The following is a 20,200-nucleotide window of genomic DNA, read 5'->3' as shown; positions in this document are numbered from 1 at the left end:
CATGCAACAATTTCAAAGATTTTACTGAGTTACAGTTCATGTAAGGAAATCATTAGGCCCTAATCTATGGATTTCACATGACTGGGAATACAGATATACATCTGTTGGTCACAGATACCTTAAAAAAAAGGTAGGGCATGTACCAGAACCTATCAGTATCTGGTGTGCAGCGCAACACATCTCCTTCGCATACAGTTGATCAGTCTGTTGATTGTGGCCTGTGGAATGTTGTCCCGCTCTTCTTGGATGTCTGTGCGGACTTCCTGGATAGCGGCGGAAACTGGAACACGCTGTTGTACACGTAGATCCAGAACATCCCAAACACGTTCAATGGATAACATGTCTGGTGAGTATGCAGACCATTGAAAAAATTTTACATTTTCAGCTTCCAAGGATGATCAAATCAAATTTTGTTGGTCACGTACACATATTTAGCAGACGTTATTGCGGGTGTAGCGAAATGCTTGTGTTACTAGCTCCAACAGTGCAGTAGTATCTAACAATTCAAAATAATACACACAAATCTAAAAGTAAAAGAATGGAATTAATAAATAAATAAATATTAGGATGAGCAATGTCTGAGTGGCATTGACTAAAATACAGTAGAATACATTATATGAAATGAGTTAAACAGTATGTAAACATTATTATAGTGACTAGTGTTCAATTTAAAGTGACCAGTGATTCCATGTCTATGTAGTACATAGGGCAGCAGCCTCTAAGGTGCAGGGTTGAGTAACCGGGTGGTAGCCGGCTAGTCATGGCTATTTAACAGTCTGATGGCCTTGAGATACTGTAGAAGCTGTTTTTCAGTCTCTTGGTCCCAGCTTTGATGCACCTGTACTGACCTTGCCATCTGGATGATAACGGGGTGAACAGGCAGTGGCTCGAGTGGTTGATGTCTTTTTGGTCTTCCTGTTACATCGGGTGCTGTAGGTGTCCTGCAGGGCAGGCAGTGTCCCCGGTGATGCATTGGACATACCCAGTGGCGACCAGTCATTTAGATTTTGCATGTTATTTTGGCATTAATATGTGTCACGTATCAGTTTGCAAACAATTTAAAAAATATATAAATCCTTGAGTTAATAAAGCCGCATACAAACACGGTCTCTTTTTTGTTTTCTTGAGTAAGGCAGCTCCAAAATACAGGTGTTTCAGCCCAGCTCAATGCTTTCTGTGATGGTGGGGCAAGCCAGCAGAAAATATGGAGCTTTGCGCCGTGATTGGCTCAGTGTTCTGTCACTCATGAGGAAACTACGTCACCGCATAGTCTAAGGGGAGACCTCGAAAATTCTAGCCCTTTGGGTATTGACAAAGAGATACATTAGAATTGCCCATCCAAGAAGGCTCAAGGTCATTGGCCACAGATAAAATGACGTCAAATCTCGTTATATGTATAGTAGCTTTGATTGGACTGATCATGTCAACATCATATTTTCAAAATCTTAGCTAGAAGTCATTATCATGAATCAAGTCGACAGTCTACTGGCAAATCCTTTTCAATCGTAGTCATATGAAGAGAAATTATAGATAAAACGAATCGGTGCTTATTGGCCATTAGATATAAACATTACACAACAAGTTGTAAATTGCAAATTCAAATTTCTTCAGCCTCCTGAGGTTGAAGAGGCGCTGTTGCGCCTTCTTCACCACACTGTCTTCTCCACTGCCGTCCCGTCGATGTGAATAGGGGCGTGCTCTCTCTGTTGTCTCCTGAAGTCAACGATCAGCTCCTTCGTTTTGTTGAGGGAGAGGTTATTTTCCTGGCACCACTCCGCCAGGGCCCTCACCTCCTCCCTGTAGGCTGTCTCGTCATTGTTGGTAATCAGGCCTAATACTGTTGTGTCGTCTGCAAACTTGATGATTGAGTTAGAGGCGTGCGTTGCCACGGGGTCATGGTTGAACAGGGAGTACAGGAGGGGGCTGAGCACCCACCCGTGTGGGTCCCCTGTGTTGAGGATCAGCGTAGTGGAGGTGTTGTTTCCTACCTTCACCACCTGGGGTCGGCCCATCAGGAATTTCAGGACCCAGTTGCACAGGGCGGGGTTCAGACCCTGGGCCCCGAGCTTAATGATGAGCTTGGAGGTACTATGGTGTTGAAGGCTGAGTTATAGTCAATGAACAGCATTCTTACATAGATATTCCTCTTGTCCAGATGGGATAGGGCAGTGTGTAGTGCAATGGCAATTGCATCATCTGTGGATCTATTGGGGCAGTATGCAAATTAAAGTGGGTCTAGGGTGTCAGGTAAGATGGAGGTGATATGATCCTTAACTAGCCTCTCAAAGCACTTCATGATGACAGAAGTGAGTGCTACGATAGTCATTTAGTTCAGTTACCTTTGCTTTCTTGAGTACAGGAACTATGGTGAACATCTTGACGCAAGTGGGGACAGCAGACTGGGATAGGGAGAGATTGAATATGTCCGTAACGACTCCAGCCAGCTGGTCTGAGCATGCTCTGTGAAGTGGCTAAGGATACCGTCTGAGCCTTGCGAGGGTTAACCCTCCCGTTGTCCTTGGGTCAAAATGACCCGCCCTTGTGTTTAAGCAAAGCAGACAGACACATTTTCTAGTTATTTACAGATAGCCAGGGGCACACTCCAACACTCAGACATAATTTACAAACAAAGCATGTGTTTAGTGAGATCAGAGGCAGTAGTTATGACCAGGGATAGTCTCTTGATAAGTGTGGGAATTAGACCATATTCCTGTCCTGCTAAGCAGGAAGTCCAGGATTCACTTGCAGAGGGAGGTGTTTAGTCCCAGGGTCCTTAGCTTATTGATGAGCTTTGAGGGCACTATGGTGTTGAACGCTGAGCTGTAGTCAATGAATAGCATTCTCACATAGGTGTTCCTTTTGTCCAGGTGGGAAAGGGCAGTGTGGAGTGCAATAGTGACTGCATCATCTGTGGATCTGTTGGGGCGGTATGCAAATTGGAGTGGGTCTAGGGTTTCTGGGATGATGGTGTTGATGTGAGCCATGACCAGCCTTTCAAAGCACTTCATGCCTACAGACGTGAGTGCTACGGGTCGAAGTTGTTTTATTTGGAGATTACCAACATTGCCTATAGAAATGTATCCATCACATAGTAGTTGAGAAACAACACACTTCTCTTGCAAAATGCACTAACACAATCAAAACTTAAAATAGCCTGCCTGTCACAAAATGTAATAACTCCGAAACAGTATCATTTGTCATCTGAAAATATTTATTTCTCAAAATCAACTATCACCCTCAGAATTTAGAACACGTCACAAGCATAGCCACGGGAAGTAGGGGTGCTGCTGCACCCCCTGAATAAGCAGAATTGAATAATAATTTTTATTCACCAAAGTAGTGCACTGGGCCTTTGCTAGTCCTGTATTAGCAGACCGATATAGCCATCTGTAATGCGGGCAAAAATGTTTTTCAAGCATCTAATCTCTGAACAGATCAATTAGCTCAGTTGGTCAGGTGTGGTGCCTAGTTGGAACAAAATCCTGCAGTACCTGCAGCACTCCAGGAACAGGGTTGCCTACCCCTGTCATAGAGGTTAAGGTGGCTAGAGGTTTCTTCAGTTTCGAGACCCAGGCAGTGGTCTCAAAAAAGGCCTCAGAATCCATTAGGGATTATAGGTTGAAGTAACCACCATCAAGCCATAGGTTCTCACGTTCCTCCTGCTGCTGCTCCTCTACTTTAACATCATAGTGCCCGTTGGGTATGAAGTTTATTACTAGGTATTACTGCACTGTTGGAGAAAGAAACTCAAGCATTTCTCTGCACCTGCGATAACATCTGCAAACCTGTGTGCACGACCAATAAACTTAGATTTGATTTTGATTTGAGTAGTCATCAAGCAGCAATCTTGGAGAATGAAGTAGAATTCCTGAGTTATCTAAGCTGTATCATGCATAGAATACTCATTATAGGATATCTATGGTTACAGGGCTTTGAAATGATAATTCAATTCCACTATGTCAACTGCACCAGATGAAAAAGAGCACTAACTTCCACTTAGTGACTCCCAAATACAGTAGGTCAAATAGAGAACATCTCACTTGTCCTTCAATTGAACCAATTATAGAAGACAGTTCACAAACACATGAAACCACAAGGCTTTTATTCAAAAACGCATTGTCAGGAATTAAGATAATGTTCATATACACAGAGAGAAACATGTGCTAGAGTCATTGCAATATTCATACACATTTAGGTGTGTATGTCCTTTCATCTATTCTCCAAAACAAAAACGATAAATGCAATGGCTGAATCACTGCTTAAAATGGACGACCCTTCGAAGCCTTTCAATGCCACCAAAATCTGAATGAGCAGACATGATCAAAGGAAATAAAGTGTGTGTGTACCAGTTTGTATGATGAAATCAGAGAAGCCTCTGTAATATAAAGCATTGTTAGCTTGTTTAACATGGCATAACATGTTAGTTTGTTCGATGTTCATTGATTTATTCAAGACTTCCCCCACACTGCAGCACTTTTTACAGTCTGGTAGTTGGCAGCATGGGAGGTTCTTGCTGGGGAGGGGGGGGGACTCCCTCCCTGATTTAGTTGGCGGGGTGGGGGGGTCCCTCTGGGATGAGGGAGGTGAAGAAAGTGCTGATGAAGGACCAGGAGGCGGCCAAGAAGCCGTGGTGGCGGGGGGCAGCGGGAGCTGCCTGGTCCTCTGGGCCTTCCTCTCCACTGTCGCCCTCCTCATCCTCCAGCCCTTCATCCATGATCCGCTCCTGAGATGGAGAGAAACAGGACGAGAAAACGAGAGAATAAGAGAAGGACCATCGGTTTAAAAAGCAGAGATGGAGAGAATGTGGCAGAGAGAAAGGAGCAGCTTGGACACAGACAGAAAAACAACCACACAGATAGAGACAGAAAAACATAACCACACAAACAGAGATGGAGTCCATCTTAAACAAGAAGCACCCACCATCTCCTGGATGTCCTGGTGTCTCTCTGCCTCATCCTGATGAGCTAACCCCGCTCCTTCTCCTCCGGGGTTCTGCAGCTCTGGCCTAAAGGGGAACCAACCAGCCCTGTGCCTAGTTAACACCATAAAATTAGTATCTCACACACAGATACAGTGGGCTCCAAAATTACTGTCACCCCCGACTGGCAATGTACAAACAATACTTAAACAATATAATTATAGAGATAAACTCAAAATACCAAAATGTAAGAAATACTGTACTTTATTAATGTTTCAATGGAACCAACCAAAATCATACAATTATTTAATACAAATACATTTCATCAAAATCAAGGTTTCATAATTATTGGCCCTCCTCATTTAGTACTTAGTGCATCCACCTCTGGCAAGGATAACAGCATGGAGTCTCTTCCTGTAATGTTTGACAAGGTTAAGGAACACATTTGGAGGGATTTTGGACCATTCCTCTATGCAGATCCTTTCAAGATCCTTCACATTCTTGGGTTTGCACTTATCAACTTCCCTCTTCAACTAAGCCCACAGGTTTTCGATTGGATTGAGGTCCGGCGACTGAGATGGCCATGGCAGAACATTGATTTTGCTGTCACAGAAGCATTTCTGTGTGGATCTCGAGGTATGTTTTGGGTCATTGTCTTGTTGTAAAGTCCACCTATGTCCAAGTCCAAGCCTTCTGGCAGAGGCAACCAGAATGTCAGCCAAAATGGCCTGATACTTGGTGGAATTCATTATGCCATCAATCTTAACCTCTGGACCTCTGGAATTAAAACAGCCCCAAAACATCACTGACCCGCCACCATATTTCAACGTGAGTATGAGGTGCCTCACCTTGTATGCATCTCTGTTCCGACACCAAACATGACGATGCTGTATCTGACCAAAACCTTCAATTTTGGTCTCATCTGACCAGAGCACCTTCTTCCAGTCATAGTTTAAATTATGTTTGGCTCCAAGCACTTGCGTCTGTGTCTTGGGGTCAGAAAGGGCTTTCTTATGGCAACCCTTCCAAAGAGCCTATGGTTGTGGAGGTGGCGTCTGATGGTGCTTTTTGAAACCTGGTGACCCCAAGACGCCACCAAGGCCTGCAATTCATTCACAGTGATTCTTGGGGATTTTGTTGCTTCTCTCACCATCCTCCTCCCTATCCTGGGGGGGCAAAATGCATTTGCGTCCTCTACCCGTGAGGTTTTCAACTGTTCCATATCTTTTGAATTGTTTAATAATTGCCCTGACAGTGCTCAGTGGTATATTAAATTGTTTGTGGATCTTCTTGTAGCCATTAACAGATTCAAAGCTCATCACTAAGCTAAGGATCCTAGGACTAAACACCTTCCTCTGCAATTAGATCCTGGACTTCCTGACGGGCCGCCCCCAGGTGGTGAGGGTAGGTAGCAACACATCCGCCACTCTGATCCTCAACACTGGAGCCCCTCAGGGGTGCGTGCTCAGTCCCCTCCTGTACTCCCTGTTCACACTCGACTGCGTGGCCAAGCGTGACTCCAACACCATCAATACCTTTGCAGACGACACAACAATGGTAGGCCTGATCACCGACAACGACGAGACAGTCTATAGGGAGGAGGTCGGAGACCTGGCCGGGTGGTGCCAGAATAACAACCTATCCCTCAACGTAATCAAGACAAAGATGATGATTGTGGACTACAGGAAAAGGAGGACTGAGCACGCCACCATTCTCATTGACGGGGCTGTAGTGGAGCAGGTTGAGAGCTTCAAGTTCCTTGGTGTCCACATCACCAACAAATGAGAATGGTCCAAACACACCAAGACAGTCGTGAAGAGGGCACAACAAAGCTTATTCCCCCTCAGGAAACTAAAAAGATTTGGCATGGGTCCGCAGATCCTCAAAAGGTTCTACAGGTGCAACATTGAGAGCATCCTGACTGGTTGCATCACTGACCGCAAGGCACCACATAGGGTAGTGTGTACGGCTCAGTACATCACTGAGGCCAAGCTTTCTGCCATCCAGGACCTCTACACCAGGCGGTGTCAGAGTAAGGCCCTAAAAATTGACAAAGACCCCAGCCACCCTAATCATAGACTGTTCTCTCTACTACCGCATGGCAAGCGGTAAAGGACTGCCAAGTCTAAGACCAAAAGGCTTCTCAACAGCTTTTACCCCCAAGCCATAAGACTCCTGAACAGGTAATAAAATGGCTACCCGTACTATTTCCATTGTGTCCCGCCACCTCTTTTACGCTGCTGCTACTCTGTTTATTATCTATGCATAGTCATTTTAACTATACCTACATATACATATTACCTCAATTAGTCCGCTACTGTTATAGCCTCGCTACTGTTGTTATAGCTACTGACCTTTTTACTGTTGTTTTTATTTCTTTGCTTATCTATTGTTCACCTAATACCTATTTTTTACTTAAAAATTGCACTGTTGGTTAGGGCCTGTAAGTAAGCATTTCACTGTAAGGTTGTATTCGGCGCATGTGACAAATAAACGTTGATTTGCTTTATGAAGGTCTATGACCATCTGTCTCTTTTGAACTGCCAGTTCTTTTGTTTTCTTCATAGTGTTGGATGAAAAAGGGATATTGCATGCCTTTTACCTCATTTTTACACCCGAGTGAGACAAGAAGTGATGTAATGGCTCAATATAGTTCCTTAAGACTAAGATAAACTTAAATAAGTGGAATTTAATTCCTGGTTAAATTTTGGTAGATGTTATTTACAATCTTTAAGGGTGCCATTAATTGTGAAACCTTGGCATTGATTTTTTATTAAATCAATAAATGATTTTGGTGGGTTCCATTGAAACATTAATAAAGTACAGTATTTCTCACATGTTGGTATTTTGAGTTTCTCTATAATTATATTGTTTATATTTTTTCAAGTATTGTTTGTGCATTGCCAGTCAGGGTTGCCAGTAATTTTGGAGCACACTGTACAAAGTAAACCGGGTCCTTGAAAAGTATCCATTCTAATGTCAAACTGATAGTGTACAGATGAGAACTCACAAAAAGACGAGCAGCATGGCGCCTATCACCATGACGAAGCGGCCAAAGGAGGAGTAGAAATACACAATGCTGAGCAAGATGGCGGCACGACAGACCGCGTACATCCAGTCCAGCCAATCACGGTTCAGTTCGTCCTCATTTAGCACGGCCCCGCCCTGGGCATTCATCTGGATATTGGGATTGGCCGGCCTGTCCTCTTGGATGGGGTTAGGGGCGGGGTTAGGCCCCAGGGGAGGTGGAGCTTCATTGGGCTGTGCGGGTTGGGGGGAGTGGGTGGGACTGGGGGAGGAGGGAGGTGTGGAGGGGGGCTGTGAGGCTGCCACTGCTGCTTGACTGGAAGAGGGAGAGAAAGAAAGACATAAATAAGTATTAGCGGTTAGAAGCCAGTGAATGTAACTCATTCCAACGTAGAGAAGTCTGTGGTCCTTATGAGTTGTTAGGATTGGGTGCTAAGTGCAGACGACTCTGACTTACTATTGCATGTAGTAGTGGCGTGCATACATCTGCTGCCACCAGAGGACCTGCATGGGCATGTACATGGGGTGGGGGGGCACACCTGCAGCCATACCCCCTTGTACCGGGACCTGCATCCCATCTGGCCTATGGAGGAAAAACAGTCACACATGCAATCAAAAATCATGCGCACACAATATTTTCTGCATTTTTCCCACCATTTTTTTTTGTTCTAAATTGAATTTCACTTATTTTCCTGACTAGGTAGAAACTGAAGTAGAATTGATCCCAATACACGAGAACAGTGCTTACCATTGCATTATACCAGTAGAGGTAGGATTTTGAGGGTTAAATTGGGGGAAGCCTCCACGATTCCTTAGTCCATCATAACTTCCTGCTACTGACGAGGCGGCGGACAGACCGTCCTGATTTGGTGTTGTGGCTTGGGGGGTGGAGCCAGCACTGTCTGAACTCTGAGTGACAAGACATACACCAATCATAAACCAGCAAAGGAAAGAGGAATAAAAGCGTTAACATATACATTGGTAAAAAAAACAATGCTACTATGGGAATAAGGACAGCTGCAAAGTAGGGCTGGGCGGTATAGAGTATTTTACAACATACACACACCGGTATTGATGCACAGACAAGCTTGGGTTTTTACTTTACCTTGTATAACAGTATTTCAATGTTTGGTTTGTTAAATGTGTTATGCCACTCTGTGTGTAATGTCGGTTGGTTCCTACCCTGTCACAATAACCTCTCCCTCGCCTTTTCATTCATTGTGTCAATCACTGGATTCAAAGTGCCCACTATATTCCAACTTTTGGTTGAAGTTTCATTGAATGTCCAAAGCCCTATTAAAAACCCTTAGAATGTATGTGTTGCCACCCCAGGGTCATGCACTACTAATAAAGCATATTTAGAACTTGTAATGTTAAAAAACTCAAATACCTAAGAAATGTGAAAAATATTGTGATATATTTTGGTCATGTCGCCCAGCCCTACCGCAAAGACACCAAACGGATACGTTCCAAGTCACTGAGTAGAAATGTAACGTATAGACCACACTCCACTCTACATTCCAAATGACAGAGCATTCTGTTATGTGTTCTAGACATTTAATTTCTATCTGATTGAATTGTTGAGCTCCACAGAATGACTCCACACCATTAGACGTACCCCAGAGCTGGGGTCAGAGGTCACAGGGCTGGAGCAGTGGGGCGTGGGCGAGGCTGGTGGGCTACGGGAGGCACACACCAGGTGCATCATGTGATAACCCTCCTGCTGTAGGCGGAAATAGAGGGTTGGATGTGGGGGAAAAGGAGAATTAATCATTTGATTCTGTTTTGGTGATTAGAGGGCGTGAGAGCGAGCGAGCGCGAGGGAGGAATTTCAGGGAACAGGCTAGAATTCAGGGACAAAGCCAACCTCAACAATGTTGCTTACTACATCAGATCAGCTATTGTTATATCGTCAGTCTCTGCCTCACGCTCATCCTCTCTCTCAGACACACAAGGGGGTGGGCCCTATTCAATAAAGGCTCAGCAGTCAGTTGCCTGTTATGTTGAGTGAGGTTTCTGTGATATTGCATACCAATTCTAACATTTCAGATATAGTGTTAGTCCACCATACTCCAAACTTCTCGACCATATGCCACAGCAGAAAAACAGAGACAAGGTTGAGAGTGGTCTTTACCTTCCTGAGGACATCCCTCAGCTGCAGGTGGTCCTGGAGGAGATGGCCCGAGTATACCAGCCGCTGATCCTTGGATGACTAAGACAACACAACTGTCATTCTGAGAAAGCCTATGTTGCAGAATACAGAACTAGATCATTTACAAATCACATAGTTTGGGTTGATAAGCCCTAAACGCCAAAATTATGGAAATGTTACATGCAAGAACAATGGTGCTGAAAGTATATCAACAAGGTGGTAGAGCAATATTACATTTATTAATACAGAAGTACTATTGCAACCATAGACCTAAATGTTTGATTGATCTGATACAGTGACAGGACATTAGTAATATCTCTCGTTGGAAAACGTGCACATTGTTTTTATGTAGATTTTAGAATATTTGCATGAAAATCTGGTACCAATTGGATGGAAACCTAGCTTGTGTTCCAGAAGAGACTAAGCATCTTCAGATTAGATTACATTAGATATGGGTAGATTACACACCTGAAAGCATACCTGCAGGGTCACAAGTTAATGCCTTATTGGGGGGATGCTTTAAAGGGATATTTTGAGAGACAATGGTCGGATGCCATAATAGTCTATTTAGAATTATTTCACATGATGTACAGTACCAGTCAAAAGTTGGGACACAAACTTTTTCTTAATTTTTTACTTTGTAGAATAATAGTGTAGACATCAAAACTATGAAATAACACATATGGAATCATGTAGTAACCAAAAAAGGGTTAAACAAATCAAAATACATTTTATATTTGAGATCCTTCAAAGTAGCCACTCTTTGCTTTGATGACAGCTTTGCATACTCTTGGCATTCTCTCAACCAGCTTCATGAGGAATACTATTGGACATCCACCTGGGAATACTACAGACTATTCACATTGCTGCCCCCCCCCTGCAACTTTTGTTGTCATCTATGTATTGTCACTTGAATTAACTCTACCTACATGTACATACTACCTCAACTAACTGGTGCCCCCACACATTGACTACGAACCGGCACCCCCCCAATATATATTGTTATTTTTTTTACTGCTCCTCTAATTACTTGTTACTTTTATCTCTTATTCTTATCCATATTTTTTGAAACGGCACTGTCGGTTAGGGGCTCGTAAGTAATAATTTCACTGTAAGGTCTAAACCGGTTGGATTCGGCACATGTGACTAGGATTCGGCACATGTGACTTGAAAGAGTTCCCACATATGCTGAGCACTTGTTGGCTGCTTTTCCTTCACTCTGCGGTCCAACTCATCCCAAACCACCTCAATTGGGTTGAGGTCGGGTGATTGTGGAGGCCAGGTCATCTGATGCAGCACCATCACTCCCCTTCTTGGTAAAATAGCCCTTACACAGCCTGGAGGTGTGTTTTGGGTCATTGCCCTGTTGAAAAACAAATGATAGAGGGACTAAGTGCAAACCAGATGGGATGGCGTATCACTGCAGAATGCTGTGGTAGCCATGCTGGTTAGTGTGCCTTGAATTCTAAATAAATCACCAACAGCGTCACCAGCAAAGCACCCCCACACCATCACACCTCTTCCTTGCTTCACGGTGGGAACCACACATGTGAAGATCATCCGTTCACCTTCTCTGCATCTCACAAAGACACAGCGGTTGGAAGCAAAAATCTCAAATTTGGACTCATCAGACTGGTCTAATGTCCATTGCTCATGTTTCTTGGCCCAAGCCCCTTATTGGGGCCCTTTAGTGGTTTCTTTGCAGCAATTTCACAACGAAGGCCTGATTCACACAGTCTCCCCTGAACAGTTGATGTTGAGATGTGTCTGTTACTTGAACTCTGTGAAGCATTTATTTGGGCTGCAATCTGAGGTGCAGTTAACTCTAATGAACTTATCCTCGGCAACAGAGGTAACTCTGGGTCTTCCTTTCCTCTGGCGGTTCTCATGAGAGCCAGTTTTATCATAACGCTTGATGGTTTTTGCGACTGCACTTGAAGAAACTTTAAAAGTTCTTGAAATGTTCCGTATTGACCGACATCGATGTCTTAAAGTAATGATGAACTGTTGTTTCTCTTTGCTTATTTGAGCAGTTCTTGCCATAATATGAACTTGGTATTTTACCAAATAGGGCTCTCTTCTGTATACCACCCCTACCTTGTCAATACAACTGATTGGCTCAAATGCATTAAGGAAATACATGTCACATATTCACTTTAAAACAAGGCACACCTGTTAACCTCTCTGGCGCATGTGGGACGAATTCGTCCCACCTACGTAACAGCCACTTCAATCCAGTGGCGCGATTTTTGAATCGTTTTAAATACTATTACTTCAATTTCTCAAACATATGACTATTTTACAGCTATTTAAAGACAAGAATCTCGTTAATCTAACCACACTGTCCGATTTCAAAAAGGCTTTACAACGAAAGCAAAACATTAGATTATGTCAGGAGAGTGCCCAGCCAGAAATAATCAGACACCCATTTTTCAAGCTAGCATATCATGTCACATAAATCCAAACCACAGCTAAATGCAGCACTAACCTTTTATGATCTTCATCAGATGACACACCTAGGACATTATGTTATACAATACATGCATGTCTGTTCAATCAAGTTCATATTTATATCAAAAACCAGCTTTTTACATTAGCATGTGACGTTCAAAAAAAGCATACCCCCCGCAAACTTCCGGGGAATTTACTAACAGTTTGCTAAATTACTCACGATAAACGTTCACAAAAAGCATAACAATTATTTTAAGAATTATAGATACAGAACTCCTCTATGCACTCGATATGTCCGATTTTAAAATAGCTTTTCAGATGAAGCACATTTTGCAATAATCTAAGTACATAGCCCGGCATCACAGGGCTAGCTATTTAGACACCCACCCAGTTCAGCCTTCACCAAAATCACATTTCCTATAAGAAAAATGTTCTTACCTTTTTTGTTCTTCGTCAGAATACACTGCCAGGACTTCTACTTCAATAACAAATGTAGGTTTGGTCCCAAATAATCCATCGTTATATCCAAACAGCGACGTTTTGTTCGTGAGTTCTAGACACTATCAGAATGCTACATCACGGTCTCGCGCATGGCGTGACAAAAAATGTCTAAATATTCCATTACCGTACTTCGAAGCATGTCAACCGCTGTTTAAAACCAATTTTTATGCCATTTATCTCGTAGAAAAGCGATAATATTCCGACCGGGAATCTGCAATGAGCCTAAACAGCCGAATTAAATTTCTCCACGGGGGCGAATCGTGCACGCGCCTCATTCAATGGTCCTCTGATCGGCCACTTACCAAAGGCGATAATCTGTTTCAGCCAGAGGCCGCCTCGTCAACCTTCAGGTATTTCCCGGGTTCTGAGAGCCTATTGGAGCCCTGGGAATTGTCACGTTACAGCTAAGATCCTTACTTTTCAATAAACAGATGCAAGACGCACGACTCCTTGTCAGACAGGCCACTTCCTGCATGAAACCTTGTCAGGTTTTTGCCTGCCATAGGAGTTCTGTTATACTCACAGACACCATTCAAACAGTTTTAGAAACTTTAGGGTGTTTTCTATCCAAACCTGAACAATAATATGCATATTCTAGCTTCTGAGTTGGTGTAGGAGGCAGTTAAAAATGGGCACATATTTTTTCCAAAATTCTCAATACTGCCCCCTAGCCCAAACAGGTTAATTGAAATACATTCCAGGTGACTACCTCATGAAGCTGGTTGAGAGAATGCCAAGAGCATGCAAAGCTGTCATCAAGGCAAAGGGTGCCTACTTTGAAGAATCTCAAATATATTTTGATTTGCTTAACACCTTTTTGGTTACTACATGATTCCATATGTGTTATTTCATAGTTTTGATGTCTTCACTATTATTCTACAATGTAGGAAATAGTAAAAATAAATAAAAACCCTTGAATGAGTAGGTGTCCAAACTTTTGACTAGTACTATATGTAAATGTGGACCTACGCACATGTAAAAGCAAGCATTTCAAATCCCCAAAACGTAGTCTATGCTCAGAAGTGATAGTTGGGTTTCTGTTATGTTTTGTTTTGTGGTCAAGACGCAGCAAGATAGAGCTCACAGATAAACAACGTGGCAGAGAACCCAATGTGTCATTCATTTTGGAAAACCTTACCCTTACAAATGAACTATTAAGATAATATCCCTTAATTAATCCCTTCAATTAGGATGCTTGGTTGGTTGCTGTGGTTACACAGTTTTGTTCTGCTTTCCCAGGTGGATGTCCAGTTTTGAGATTTACTTAACAGCTGTGACATCTTTCAGTTTATGGAGCTCAGCTAGGAAACAATTAGACTGTCTACAGCTTCCTCTGGTTATAGAAAGTGCTAAGATGAACAACGCAATTACCTCACAAATGTATAACATGAAAAATCAGGGCTTGTTTCTTACTCAAATTCTTAAGAAGTCTACTTCAATACTATATTGAACAAAAATATAAAACGCAACATGTAAAGTGTTTGACCCATGTTTCATGAGCTGAAATAAAAAGGTCGCAGAAATGTTTCATAAGGCCACTCTAAAATGTGCAGTTGTCACACAACACAATGCCACAAATCTCAAGTTATGAAGGAGCTTGCAATTGGAATGCTGACTGCAGGAATGTCCACCAGAGCTGTTGCCAGAGCAAGCTTTAACTTCCTGACTGATGTCTTGAGATGTTGCTTCAATATACCCACATAATTTTCCCTCCTCATGATGCCATCTATTTTGTGATGTGCACCAGTCCCTCCTGCAGCAAAGCACTCTAACAACATGATGCTGCCACCCCCGTGCTTCACGGTTGGGATGGTGTTCCTTGGCTTACAGGCCTCCCCCTTTTCCCTCCAAACATAACGATGGTCATTATGGCCAAACAGTTCAATTTTTGTTTAATCAGACCAGAGGACATTTCTCCAAAAAGTACGATCTTTGTCCCCATGTGCAGTTGCAAACCGTAGTCTGGCTTTTTTATGCCGGTTTTGGAGCAGGTTAAGTCGATATAGGACTCGTTTTACTGTGGATATAGATACTTTTGTACCCGTTTCCTCCAGCATCTTCACAAGGTCCTTTGCTGTTGTTCTGGGATTGATTTGCACTTTTCGCACCAAAGTACGTTCTCTAGGAGACAGAACGCGTCTCCTTCCTGAGCGGTATGACGGCTGCGTGGTCCCATGGTGTTTATACTTGCGTGATATTGCTTGTACAGATGAACGTGGTACCTTCAGGCGTTAGGAAATTGCTCCTAAGGATGAACCAGACTTGTGGAGGTCTACAATTTTTTTTCTGAGGTTTTGGTTGATTTCTTCTAATTTTCCCATGATGTCATGCAAAGAGCCACTGAGTTTGAAGGTAGGCCTTGAAATACATCCACAGGTAAACCTCCAATTGACTCAAATTCTGTCAATTAGCCTATCAGAAGCTTCTAAAGCCATGACATAATTTTCTGGAATTTTCCAAGCTATTTAAAGGCACAGTCAACTTAGTGTATGTAAACTTCTGACCCACTGGAATTGTGATACAGTGAATTCTAAGTGAAATAATCTGTCTGTAAACAATTGATGGAAAAATGACTTGTGTCATGCACAAAGTAGATGTCATAACAAACTATAATTTTGGCAAGTAGGTTAACAAGACATTTGTGGAGTGGTTGAAAAATGAGTTTTAATGACGCCAACCTAAGTGTACGTAAACTTCCGACTTCAACTGTAGGTGGGGGTTTAGTGACTATGCATAGGTAACAAACAAACAGCGAGTAGCAGCAGTGTACAGGGGGGGGGGTCAATGTAAATTGTCCGGTGGCGATTTTTATGAATTGTTCAACAGTAATGGCTTGGGGGGTAGAAGCTTTTGAGGAGCCTTTTGGTGACTGGATGAGGGTGACTGGAGTCTCTGACAATTTTATGGGCTTTCCTCTGACACTGCCTATTTATAGGTCCTGGATGGCAGGAAGTTATGCCCCAGTGATGTACTGGGCCGTTCGCACTACCCTCTGTAGTGCCTCACGGTCAGATGCCAAGCAGTTGCCATACCAGGCGGTGATGCAACCGGTCAGGATGCTCTCGATAGTGCAGCTGTAGAACCTTTTGAGGATCTGGGGGCCCATGCCAAATCTTTTCAGTCTCCTGAGGGGAAATGGTTTTGTCGTGCCCTCTTCACGACTGTCTTGGTATGTTTGGACCATGATAGTTCATTGGTGATGTGGACACCAAGGAACTTGAAACTCTCGACCCGCTCCACTAAATGGGGGCCTGTTCGGCCCGCCTTTTCCTGTAGTCCACGATCAGCTCCTTTGTCTTGCTCACGTTGAGAGATAGGTTGTTGTCCTGGCACCACACTGCCAGTTCTCTGACCTCCTCCCTATAGGCCGTCTCATCGTTGTCGGTGATCAGGCCTACCACAGTTGTGTCGTCAGCAAACTTAATGATGGCGTTGGAGTCGTGTTTGGCCACCCAGTCATGGGTGAACAGGGAATACAGGAGGGGACTAAGTACATACTCCTGAGAGACCCCAGTGTTAAGGATCAGCGTGGCAGACGTGTTGTTGCCTACTCTTCCCACCTGGGGGTGGCCCGTCAGGAAGTCCAGGATCCAGTTGCAGAGGGAGGTATTTAGTCCCAGAGTCCTTAGCTTAGTGATGAGCTTCGTGGGCACGATGGTGTTGAACGCTGAGCTGTAGTCGATGAACAGCATTCTCACATAGGTGTTCCTTTTGTCCAGGTGAGAAAGGGCAATGTGGAGTGCGATTGCGTCATCTGTGGATCTGTTGGAGCGGTATGCCAATTGGAGTGGGTCTAGGGTGTCCGGGAGGATGCTGTTGATGTGAGCCATGAAAAGCCTTTCAAAGCACCTCATGGCTACCGACGTGAGTGCCAGGGGGCGGTAATCATTTAGGCAGGTTACCTTAGTTTCCTTGGGCACAGGGACTATGGTGTTCTGCTTGAAACGTGTAGGTATTACAGACTCAGTCAGGGAGATGTTGAAAATGTGAGTGAAGACACTTGACAGTTGGTCCGCGCATGCTTTGAGTACACGTCCTGGTAATTTGTCTGGCCCAGAGGCTTTGTGAATGTTGACCTGTTTAAAGGCTTTGTTCACATCGGCTACCGAGAGTGTTATCACACAGTCATCCAAAACAGCTGGTGCTCTCGTGCATGCTTCAGTGTTGCTTGCCTCGAAGCGAGCATAAAAGGCATTTAGCTTGTCTGGTAGGCTCGCGTCACTGGGCAGCTCACGTCTGTGTTTCCCTTTGTTGTCCGTAATAGTGTTTGAGATGCTCTGGATCGACATGTATTATTGCATGTTCCAGTTCCCACCAATATCCAGCAACTTCGCACAGCCATTGAAGAGGAGTTGGACAACATTCCACAGGCCATAATCAACAGCCTGATCAACTCTACGAAAAGGAGATGTGCCTTGCTGCATGAGGCAAATGGTGGTCACACCAAATACTGACTAGTTTTCTGATCCACCCCCCTACTTTTTTTTTTTAAGGTATCTGTATTCCCAGTCATGTAAAATCCATAGATTAGGGCCAAATTTATTTATTTCAATTGACTGATTATGTGAACTGCAACTCAGTAAAATATTTGAAATTGTTGCGTTTATAGTTTTGTTCAGTATACTTTGCAGATACTTTTACTGTAGTTATTCCTTTGAGAGTTAGACCTAGAGCTGAGCTGGAGCAAAAGCCTGCACACCCAGTAGCTCTCCAGGCAGACGGTTCCCCCTGCCCTATCCACTCCCCTTAGTTAATGGAATGGTGGGGATGAGGAAACCAAAAAATGGCAGTACCAACTCACCGGCTTGCTTGGGTACACATTCGAGATGTGACTCTTCAGTTTCTCTACCGTCCAGTTGAGAAAACAGTTTATTGTCTGGTCGTCATACTTCTGGTTGGGGGCCTTGATGACTAAGGTGACGGGACTGTCAACTGCTCCTGGGTCCATGGTTCATATTAATGGGTGTGTCAAGGGGATGGGAAAGGACAGCACGCCTCCTACACCTGAGGAGGAAGACTCCCTCAGATCCTCTTCATCATTGTGATCTCAAGTCCAGCTCAGCCAATGACTGTGGTGGACAGGGTATTATCCCCTCTAAAGAGCTGTCATTGGCGGGGAGATGGTTCTGTGTCCAATCACAATGTAATCCTGGTGGAGAGTGAAGCAGCTATGTTTCTTGGGGTTCTGTCAAATAGAGAAAGTGATTAAGACAATGCTTCTCAAACAGTTATGAATCTTAACGTTTTGAATGTCCTTACTTGTGGTACTAACTAGGCTACTCAAATATATTGACATGCACAGATTGACAGTCTCTGGAATTGTTTATGTTAATTTATCATTTAAAAAGACACTGGGATATTGGCTAGCTAGCTAATACTTTTAAATGCTTTTATAATGTAATTAATGAGTGAGGCACAGCCAGTCCTGATGATCACCATTTAATCCTATGTATGGCCAGTTGAAGAAAATATTATTGCTCAAGAGCTTAGTCAGCATGACTATATTCAACAGACAAGTCACGGATAAACATAAACACAGACACTGGACCTCTGACACCCCTGACCTAGCGAGCAACAATTCAGGGGGAGACATTCGAGTCTTCAGAACACCTGTCGCGTTGCGTCATACAGCTGTCAAAACGAGCCATCCAGCCAGAGACTAGTTAGCGAGCTACTTGTTTATTGTTTACACTAACCACCAAAACTAGTCTATGTAGAAAGTAATTGTATGATGTTAACTACTTTGGCATATCTGACAAATAGACGTTCGTTTTACGAGTGCTGTGCTATCAAAGCTCCAGAGATTAGTGTTGCTAGTTAGCTAGCTACCTATTAGCCAAGCTAACATTACGTTAGCATATCATGAAATGTTGGCATACTACTTCTCTTGATTAATACGAACGACGTGACAGTATCCGGGACAGGAGGTTTATTCATACACAACGTTAACTTACTGTAGATTATTTGAGTATTTTTGACCCCTTTCGACTGCTCCTTCCCAGTTCGACAGTTTTTTTTTGGTGAGTCGGGGCGTGATACCGGAAACTACGTCATAATATTCCACTGACAGCTAGTGGGTACCAATCGTAGAGATAGATAGAGGGCACTATAATAACTCACAGGTGTTAGTCGTCCAACGAAAATACTTGTAAATATATTAGAAATATTGATGAGAAATGTACATTTTGTCAATCTGGGAAATAATCACTTGAGCATTTGTTTTTCCAAGGTGTGTATAAGACATGTTCTGGGTGGATCTTCTGATTTGGGAGGGACATCCATCTGCAAGCTTGTGCTGTTATTTTTGTTTTTGATAGTTTCTCAACTAACGACAAGTATGTGATGAATTGATTATAATTCTTACTAATTCTTCTTAAATTGATTAAATTGTCGTCCCCCCCCCCAATCTACACACAATACCCCATAATGGCAAAACAGAAACAGGTTTTTAGAAATTTTTGCAAATGTAGAATTTTTTATTTTTTTTAATGAAATATACATTTACATTATTCAGACCCTTTACTCAGTACTTTGTTGAAGCACCTTTGGAAGTGATTACAATCTTGAGTCTTCTTGGGTAGGACGCTACAATCTTGGCACACCTGTTTTTGGGGAGTTTCTCCCATTCTTCTCTGCAGATCCTCTCAAGCTCTGTCAGCTAATTCCAGGTCTCTCCAGAGATGTTCGATTGGGTTCAAGTCCGGGCTCGGTCTGGGCCACTCAAGGATATTCAGAGACTTGTCCTGAAGCCACTCCTGTGATGTCTTAGCTGTGTGTTTAGGGTAGTTGTTCTGTTGGAGGTGAACGGATGGTGGCAGACATTTTTTTTGGTACCCTTCCCCAGACCTGTGACTCGACACAATCCTGTCTCGGAGCTATTATCCTCAGCATAAATGAAATATCTTATAGAATTCTATACAGCAATGTTGTTTGTGATTTACAGATTTTTTTACTATGACAATGTTTTGACTGAATAGCTGAATAGGGCCATAAATTCACTCTGTTGTTTTTGTGTGACAGTGCTCTCTTTCCAGGGGCTGAAATTAAATTTAAATTCCATCAAGTCAGGAGATAAATTGAAATGTATCAATGAGAAAGTTTTTCATTTTGGAACTAGAATTTAAATTTGCCTTCACCGGGTGTCATGGAGG

The 20,200-nt window shown here is 43.2% G+C and overlaps 1 protein-coding gene across 4 annotated transcripts; it reads right to left on the bottom strand.

Annotated features, from left to right (window-relative positions):
* Window positions 1–4,085: 4,085 nt before the first annotated feature.
* On the bottom strand, window positions 4,086–19,129 carry LOC115179409 (homocysteine-responsive endoplasmic reticulum-resident ubiquitin-like domain member 2 protein). 4 transcript variants are annotated; one of them, XM_029740906.1, is made up of 9 exons: window positions 19,004–19,129; window positions 17,851–18,234; window positions 10,080–10,157; window positions 9,564–9,668; window positions 8,694–8,854; window positions 8,403–8,528; window positions 7,929–8,261; window positions 4,921–5,032; window positions 4,086–4,723 (listed from the first exon to the last, which is right to left on the bottom strand). In XM_029740906.1, exons 2-9 carry the CDS (start codon window positions 17,995–17,997, stop codon window positions 4,544–4,546), a joined length of 1,242 nt encoding a protein of 413 aa, XP_029596766.1. In that variant the 5' UTR covers window positions 17,998–18,234; window positions 19,004–19,129; the 3' UTR covers window positions 4,086–4,543. The 4 variants fall into 4 exon arrangements, with proteins under 4 accessions (XP_029596766.1, XP_029596774.1, XP_029596783.1 ...); XM_029740914.1 differs by having other exon boundaries at window positions 4,921–5,026; XM_029740923.1 differs by having other exon boundaries at window positions 4,921–5,005.
* Window positions 19,130–20,200: the final 1,071 nt, after the last annotated feature.

The sequence above is a fragment of the Salmo trutta genome, chromosome 3 (assembly GCF_901001165.1).
Source record: "Salmo trutta chromosome 3, fSalTru1.1, whole genome shotgun sequence".
In the NCBI taxonomy this organism is placed as follows: Eukaryota; Metazoa; Chordata; class Actinopteri; order Salmoniformes; family Salmonidae; genus Salmo; species Salmo trutta.
This window is presented reverse-complemented; position numbering and strand designations above follow the sequence as displayed.